We start from the raw sequence: 9,063 nt of genomic DNA on the forward strand, positions 1-9,063 counted from the left end.
CTCAACCTCTAAATTCAAGCTAGCTGCCAATCCAAGGACAACTTGAATAGAGGACATCTTCACAACTGGAGAGAAAATCTCCTCAAAATCAATACCTTTTTTTTGCTCAAAACCTTTCACAACCAATCGAGCTTTGTACCTTGGCCGTGAGACATTTTCATCCGCTTTCAACTTGAACAACCATTTATTTTTGAATGCTCTCTTACCCTTCGGTAGCATCACCAATTCAAACATATGATTCTCATATAAGGATTTTATTTCTTCTTACATGGCCTTCAAACAGTCTTCCTTATGCTCATCAAACATAGCTTCCTGGTAGCTCTCTGACTTTCCAATCTCAGTGTTCACCACATACTCATGAGGAGAGTATTTCAGATAAGGATGACACTCTCTAGTAGATCTTTTCAATTCAGGCTCAACTGGTGGTTCAGGTAAAACTTCAACATCTGGTGGAACTTCTACATCTGGCACCTCAGGTTGAGGTATAGGTTCATCAAGCAAATCTTCACCATCATTTTCAACTTGTACATCTCTCCCATCAACAGGAGGTCTAGTGGAAGGACTAGGTTCCTCATTATCAGAACGTCTAACAATTATTATTGGCTTATCTGTCTTCTCAAGATCTTCAATAGTTTGGTCTTCAAGAAAAATCACATCTCGACTTCTAATTATTTTCTTACTCACCGGATCTCATAATCTGTAACCAAAGTCTTCGTGACCATAACCCATGAAGATACACTACTTTGACTTTCCATCAAGTTTGGACCTTTCATCTCTTGGAATGTGAACAAAAGCCTGCAGTCGAACACTCGCAAGTGACTATAGACACTTCTTTCCCTCTCCAAACTTTCTCTAACATCACCATTTAGTGGAATTGAAGGAGAAAGGTTTATCAAATCTACTGTAGTCCTCATCGCTTCACCCAAAAAGGATTTAGGCAACTTTGCATGAGAGAGCATACACCTGACTCTATCATTGATAGTGCGATTCATTCTCTCTGCAACTCCATTATGTTGAGGAGTCTTAGGAACCATCTTCTCAAGTTTGATCCCATGTCCTTTACAATACTCTTCAAATAGACCTCTGTATTCACCACCATTATCTGCTCGAATACATTTCAATTTCCTTCCTGTTTCTCTTTCAACACTTGCATGAAAGTGTTTAAAGATAGTGAGCACCTAGTCTTTAGATTTCAAAACAAAAGCCCACAGTTTTCGAGAATAATCATCAATAAAAGTAACAAAGTATGATGCACGACCTAATGTCTTATCATCCATAGTGCAAATATCAGTGTGAACTAAATCTGGAACATGTGATCTCCTATGAGGTCCAGAACTATGAAATGATACTCTAGCATACTTTCCAACAAAACAATGAGTACAAGTATTTAAAGTTGTACCTTTCACTGGAAGTGAGTGCTTCTTGGATAAGACATTTAGTCCTTTCTCGCTCAAGTGACCAAGACATATATGTCACAAATCAGAAGAGGAATCATCAGCTACATTCACATCTTCTTTGCACAACTTTGCTTGCAACCGGTAGAGAGTAGTGAGACTATTGTCTTCTTTAGCAACAATGAGAGCCCCTTTGGTAATCTTGTATTTTCCACTACCAAAAGAAGTGTAATACCCCTCTTGATCCAATGCCTTCACTGAAATAAGATTGAACTGCATATCTGGCGCATGCCTAACATTCTTCAACTGCAACTTGCATCCCATGTTAATTTTAAGCCACATATCACCCATACCAATGATATCACACACTCATTTATCTCCCAATTTGATCTGGCCAAAATTTTCAGCAGTATAGGAAGTAAAAAATTCATGCCTCGAAGTGACATGACATGAGGCACCAAAGTCTATAATCCAAGTGGAATCATTATAGACAAGATTCACATAATTTTTATCATATGTGATAAGAACATCTTCATAAACAATAGCAGCAGTTTCTTTATCACTATCTTTACCTTTGTCTTCGTTTCTTCCCCTTGATTATTCTCTTTTTCAAGAACCTACAATACCTCTTGATATGTCCCGGCTTGCCACAATGGTGACAAATGAACTCCTTTCTTGGCTTGTACTTTCCTCTTGACTTGCTTCGACTCTCTGACTTGTCAAAACTGTGAGGTTTTCTACTTTGACTTCTCCCCCGTGACTCTGAAACAAGTGCTTCTGACTAGGAGGAGGCATTAGTTAAACCTTGCTCTCTTCTTCTGGCTTCTTCATTCAACATGCTCTCTTTAACCATCAGTGCAAAGAGCTCAACAACAACAAAGCTTACAACTCATCATTCAAAGTGATTTCATTATTTTTCAATTGATTCACCGTCTCCTAAAAAATGCTCAAGTGCTCCGGCATTGATTTACCTTCAATATAATTCATATTGACAAGCTTCCTAATCAAGAATGCTTTATTTTGCACATTTTTTCTCTCATATAACTCCTTCAATTTCTTCCATATCTTCTCGGTATTCGTTTCGGTGTCAACATGTGGACACACGGTAAGATCAAGCCATTGCCTAATCAAAACAACTGCCTTCCGATTCAACTTCTTCCATTCAGCATCGGATTTAGTACCTTTGGATTTATCCCCCTCCACAGGATCATACAAGTCCTTGCTATACAACATATCTTCTATGAGGGTCTTCCAAATCGAGTAATTTTGGGAATTTAATTTGACCATTTTTGGCCTATGAGTATTTTCCTCCATTTAATCAACACAGAGATAAATAACCAAAGCTCTAGATACCATTTTATTGGGAAAACTCAACAAAGGTTCAAACAAGAACCTGTCTAACAGCGGAAGCACCAAAAATAATTTTTTCACAACCTATGCAATTAAATAGGCAATACCAAAGATACTCCAAATAACAAATATAATGGCAGAAATTAAATAATCAAATACCATAATTTTATCGTGAAAAAACTCCCAAAAGAGGGACAAAAAATCAACGAGACCTAGTCCAGTAAAATCTTCTACTATTAAAATAATAGATACACAAACAGTCTTCCTAGTGACACTAGGGCATCTCAACAATCAACAAAATACATCATCAAAACTGATGAAATCAACATAAATTCTCCACAAAGTGGGTATCTCAAATAAGACAAAAGAGAAGGCAATACAACTAGCAAGTTATATCCTAATGTTTATCTCTATACCAAGAATAACATACTAAAATTTCGTAAGAAATAGAACAAGTTTACTGATTTAATCGGATCAAGATGACATACCTTTTCCCCCAAATTTTCTTCTTCTCCTTCATTGAAGCCTTTGCTTCATTTCTCTCTCTCTCTTTTTCAAAATGAGTCTCGAAACTCATTCTCCCTCTCGTGGCTTTTTAGCCACTTCTTTCTTTTCTTTTCTTTATAAATTATGGACCCACTTAGTTAGGGACCCACCAACATATTTCGCATGAATTATAAATGTTACTCACTACCAATCGGATGATATGTGAGTAAAACTAGTCTAATAGATCAAATTCACCAATTGAAAATAATTATATTAGTTAGATTTTGATTTTTTGACTTTGACATGAGATATTAGCCAAACTTATATCAAGATTTTAATTTAGAAAATAGATATCATTTTATTTTAGAATTCCACCTCAAAACTTATTGATTATGAATTTCAAAATAAATTTTGCAAATAGTGAAAAGAGAATATAAATATTATATTACTGATTGAATGAGATCTTATATATGAACAAAAATTTCAATGTTTAAATGAACAATAAAAATCAAACATATAACTTGAAGTGAAACTAAATCTAAAGATAAACAAAATTCTTGAATAGTAGAAAATAAATAAATAAATGAAGACAAAACTTAAAGAATTGACAACAGACAAAGACTAAAGATAAAATAAAAACATAAGAAAATACCTCTAAATACTCGTATACACCTACATTCTATTTTTTTTTTTTTTTGCATCAATGTGAATGAAGAATTTGTCAGAATTTTAGTGCATAGCTTAATTACAAAATTGAAAGTCTTCCTTTTAGACTCAAGAATTTTCTATTCATAGGCAGCTTTATTTTATTTGTTAGGTCCACGTTTAAAGTTTAGCTTGATTCTCAAAATGGCAACTGGCAACCCAACGTCCTATTTTAGCTTGGAGTTTAAGCAATTGAAACATAAAGCAACATTTAAGTTTTAAAAATACTTTTTTGTCATATATAAATCTGATACACTCTGTTATTTTGATCAATTTGCTTAGATCTTATGATTTATAGCATGTTCAATCTCTCCATTATATTGTATGATGCATCCAATATACTTAAAAATTTTAACTTTTCGTAAGATGTTTTTTCCAATCTTCACCTCTGTATTAGGGTTTTTCCTTTGACGGCCGAACTTACATTCAATATATTCTATCTTGCTACGGGTTATGTGCAGACCATACACTTCTAGAGCTTCTCTCCATAAATCCAACTTCTTATTTAGGTCTTCCCTTGACTCTCCCATAAGGACGATATCATCGGCAAAAAGCATGCACCATGGCATAGGCTTTTGGATATGCTCTGTGAGTACTTCCAAAACTAATGTGAAAAGGTATGGACTTGAGGATAATCCCTAGTGTAATTCTATACCAATAGGAAATTTCTCTGTCACACTACCTTGAGTTTTCACACTAGTGGTAGCCCCATCATACATGTCTTTAAATAACCGAATATATGTGATCCTTACTCTCTTCCTTTCTAAAACCTTCCATAAGAACTCCCTTGTTATCTGGTGCACGAATTGTAAATCACACTTTTCACAACTCGTACCACTAACCAGCAAGTGCACTGGGTCGTCCAAGTAATACCTTACGTGAGTAAGGGTCGAATCCCACGGAGATTGTTGGCTTGAAGCAATCTATGGTTATCTTGTAACTCTTAGTCAGGATATAATATCAATTATAGTTATCAGTTTGAATTGCGAAGAATAAAAGAGCATGAAATAAATACTTGTTCTGCAGTAATGGAGAATATGTTGGAGTTTTGGAGATGCTTTGTCTTCTAAATCTCTGCTTTCTCCCTGTCTTCTTCTTCACGCACGCTGTCACGGATCATCACATCCATCATATTGAAGTGCGAATGAACATCTTAGATAGAAACAAGCGTGTTTGAATAGAAAACAGAAATAGTTGCATTAATTCATCGAAACACAGCAGAGCTCCTCACCCCCAACAATGGAGTTTAGAGACTCATGCCGTCAAAGAGTACAAAGTTCAGATCTAAAATGTCATGAGGTAAAAAATAAATCTCTAAAAGTTGTTTAAACACTAAACTACTAACCTAGGTTTACAGAAAATGAATAAACTAAGATAATTGCTGCAGAAATCCACTTCTGGGGCCCACTTGGTGTGTGCTGGGGCTGGGACTTAAGCTTCTCACGTGCCTAGGCTGTTTCTGGAGTTAAACGCCAGGATGTAACCTGTTTCTGGCGTTCAACTCCCATTTGTAACCTGTTTCTGGCGCTGAACGCCAGACTGCAACATGGAACTGGCGTTGAACGCCAGTTTACATCTTCTATCCTTGAGCAAAGTATAGACTATTATATATTTCTGGAAAGCTCTGGATGTCTACCTTCCAACGCAATTAGAAGCGCGCCATTTGGAGTTCTGTAGCTCTAGAAAATCCACTTTTAGTGCAGGGAGGTCAGAATCCAACAGCATCAGTAGTCCTTTTTCAGCCTGAATCAGATTTTTGCTCAGCTCCCTCAATTTCAGCCAGAAAATACCTGAAATCATAGAAAAACACACAAACTCATAGTAAAGTCCAGAAATACAATTTTTAATTAAAAACTAATAAAAATATAATAAAAAGTGACTAAAACATATTAAAAACTACCTAAAAACAATGCCAAAAAGCGTATAAATTATCCGCTCATCATAACACCAAACTTAAATTGTTGCTTGTCCCCAAGCAACTAAAAACAAAGTAGGATAAAAAAAGAGAATATAAAATAAATTCCAAAAACATCTATGAAGATCAGTCTTAATTAGATGAGCGGGACTATTAGCTTTTTGCTTCTGAACAGTTTTGGCATCTCACTTTATCCTTTGAAGTTCAGAATGATTGGCATCTATAGGAACTCAGAATTTAGATAGTGTTATTGATTCTCCTAGTTCAGTATGTTGATTCTTGAACACAGCTATTTTATGAGTCTTGGCCGTGGCCCTAAGCACTCTGTTTTCCAGTATTACCACCGGATACATACATGCCACAGACACATAACTGGGTGAACCTTTTCAGATTGTGACTCAGCTTTGCTAAAGTTCCCAATTAGAAGTGTCCAGGGTTCTTAAGCACACTCTGTTTTTGCTTTGGACCTCGACTTTAACCGCTCAATCTCAAGTTTTCACTTGACACCTTCACGCCACAAGCACATGGTTAGGGACAGCTTGGTTAGCCGCTTAGGCCAGGATTTTATTCCTTTAGGCCCTCCTATCCACTGATGCTCAAAGCCTTGGATCCTTTTTATTATCCTTACCTTTTGGTTTTAAGGGCTATTGGCTTTTTGCTCTTGCCTTTTGGTTTAAAGAGCTTTTGGCTTTTTCTGCTTGCTTTTTCTTTTTCTTGCTCTCTTTTTTTTTCATTTTTTTCTGCAAGCTTTGTTCTTCACTGCTTTTTCTTGCTTCAAGAATCATTTTTATGATTTTTCAGATTATCAAATAACATTTCTCCTTTTTCATCATTCTTTCAAGAGCCAACAATTTTAACATTCATAAACAACAAATTCAAAAGACATATGCACTGTTCAAGCATTCATTCAGAAAACAAAAAGTATTGCCACCACATCAAAATAATTAAACTATTTAAAAATTTAAAATTCATGTACTTCTTTTTCTTTTTCAGAAAACAATTTTCATCTAAGAAAGGTAATGGATATATAGGACATTCATATCTTTAATACATAGACACTTAGATACTAGTGATCATATAGTAAAGACACAAACATAATTAAACATGAAGCATAGTAAACAAAAAATAGGAAAATAAGAACAAGGAGATTAAGGAATGGGTCCACCTTAATGAGGGTGGCGTCTTCCTCTTCCTGAAGAACCAATGGTGCTCTTAAGCTCCTCTAAGTCTCTTCCTTGTCTTTGTTGCTCCTCCCTCATAGCTCTTTGATCTGCAGTCAAATGCTCTACCATTGAACTATGGACCCTTGAGATGAACCTCTCCATCTCTCATGACTCGGAGGTGGAAGCAACTGCCTTCCTTTTCCTCTTTCTAGAGGTCTCTCCGGCCTTAGGTGCCATAAATGGTTATGGAAAAACAAAAAGCAACGCTTTTTTTCCACACCAAACTTAAAAAGTTTGCTCATCCTCGAGCACAAGAAGATAGAAGGGAGTAGAAGGAGAAGTGTGAATGGGTGGGTATGGGAGGCAAATGGTATGAATTGGAATAGTGAGGTAGGTGGGGATCCTGTGGGGTCCACAGATCAAGTGGGGTCAAGGACTTAACATCCCTACTCCAATTAGGCGTGTAAAACGCCCTTGCTGTGCAATCCTGGCGTTTAACGCCAGACTGCTGCTTGTTTCTGGCGTTAAACATCCAAATGTAGCTTGTTTCTGGCGTTTAACGCCAGGCAGATGCTTGTTTCTGGTGTTAAACGCCAGCTTGGTGCTTGTTTCTGGCGTTAAACGCCAGACAGATGCTTGTTTCTGGCGTTTAAACGCCAGACTGCTCTCCTCCAGGGTGTGCTATTTTCAATGCTATTTTTCATTCTATTTTTAATTTTTCAGTAGTTTTTGTGACTTCACATGATCATCAACCTAATAAATCACGAAATAACAAAAAGAAAATAAAATAGATATGATTAAATAACATTGGGTTGCCTCCCAACAAGCGCTTCTTTAATGTCAATAGCTTGACAGTGAGCTCTCATGGAGCCTCACAGATAATCAGAGCAAGGTTGGAACCTCCCAACACCAAACTTAGAGTTTGGTTGTGGCCTCTCAACACCAAACTTAGAGTTTGAATGTGGGGGTTTTGTTTGACTCTGTATTGAGAGAAGCTTTTCATGCTTCCTCTTCCTGGTTACAGAAGGAGAACCTTGTGTCTTATAGTTTGCAATGTCTGCAAACCACAGAGCTTCCTGAATAGCAAACAATTGCTCATCCGAAAAGGTTTCAGAGATCTCAGTAGGAGGGAGAGATGCTCCTGCTACTGGTTCTATCCGGGACAGGTGATCAGCTACTTGATTATCTGTCCCTTTTCTGTCTCTTATTTCTATATCAAACTCTTGCAGAAGCAACACCCATCTTATGAGCCTGGGCTTTGAATCCTGCTTTGTGAGTAGATATTTAAGAGCGGCATGGTCAGTGTACACAATCACTTTTGATCCTACTAAGTATGATCTAAACTTGTCAATGGCATAAACCACTGCAAGCAGCTCTTTTTCTGTGGTTGTGTAATTTTTCTGGGCATCATTTAAAATGCGGCTAGCATAATGAATGACATGCAGAAGCTTGTTATGCCTCTGTCCCAGTACTGCACCAATGGCATGGTCACTGGCATCACACATTAGTTCAAATGGTAATGTCCAGTCTGGTGCAGAAATAACTGGTGCTGTGACCAGCTTAGCTTTCAAAATTTCAAACACCTGCAGACACTCTGTGTCAAACATAAATGGCGTGTCAGCAGCTAGCAGATTGCTTAGAGGTTTTGCAATTTTTGAAAAATCCTTTATAAACCTCCTATAGAATCCTGCATGCCCCAGAAAGCTTCTGATTGCCTTAACATTGGTGGGTGGTGGTAAACGTATGTCTTCTTACGAAAAACCAGACACGTTACGTGGACGTTGGAAAGTCTCCACGTACGAGAGATAGAAGAGACTATACCATCTCTTTAAAGACCTTCAGAAGTACCTACTGAAGAGTCATAAACCTCTGAGTAAATCGAGGACAGAATTGGTAGATCGTGAACAAGACTTTTCTACGGTTCTCTGATTGGACCAAGATTTAACCCTTTTTACAGTGAAATACCACTGACTTCCTTAACAGGAACCCGTATTTTAAAGCTTGTTCCCTTATCTCCACCTAGTTCGATTCCATCTCCATTAACTTTTTA

At 37.0% G+C, this 9,063-nt stretch overlaps 1 protein-coding gene and 1 long non-coding RNA gene across 2 annotated transcripts in view; both read right to left on the reverse strand.

Moving 5' to 3' along the window:
* On the reverse strand, window positions 1,764-2,681 carry LOC107648214. The gene is made up of 2 exons (XM_016352184.1): window positions 2,366-2,681; window positions 1,764-1,858 (listed from the first exon to the last, which is right to left on the reverse strand). Exons 1-2 carry the CDS (start codon window positions 2,679-2,681, stop codon window positions 1,764-1,766), a joined length of 411 nt encoding a protein of 136 aa, XP_016207670.1.
* LOC110270198 overlaps window positions 4,297-9,063 on the reverse strand; it is a 24,623-nt gene continuing 19,856 nt past the window's right edge. Inside the window, exon 2 of the long non-coding RNA XR_002359442.1 lies at window positions 4,297-4,705. This is a non-coding gene — a long non-coding RNA (uncharacterized LOC110270198). The remainder of the gene's footprint in view (window positions 4,706-9,063) is intronic.

Source organism: Arachis ipaensis, chromosome B01, assembly GCF_000816755.2.
Source record: "Arachis ipaensis cultivar K30076 chromosome B01, Araip1.1, whole genome shotgun sequence".
NCBI classification, from domain to species: domain Eukaryota; kingdom Viridiplantae; phylum Streptophyta; class Magnoliopsida; order Fabales; family Fabaceae; genus Arachis; species Arachis ipaensis.

What these genes read in the sequence shown, in the direction of transcription:
- LOC107648214 (XM_016352184.1), bottom strand. Translation starts at nt 2,681, where the DNA reads ATGGTCAAATTAAATTCCCAAAATTACTCGATTTGGAAGACCCTCATA. An exon ending in CAATATGAATTATATTGAAG is followed by an intron (nt 1,859 to 2,365) that starts GTAAATCAATGC and finishes CTTGGATTATAG; the next exon opens with ACTTTGGTGCCTCATGTCAT.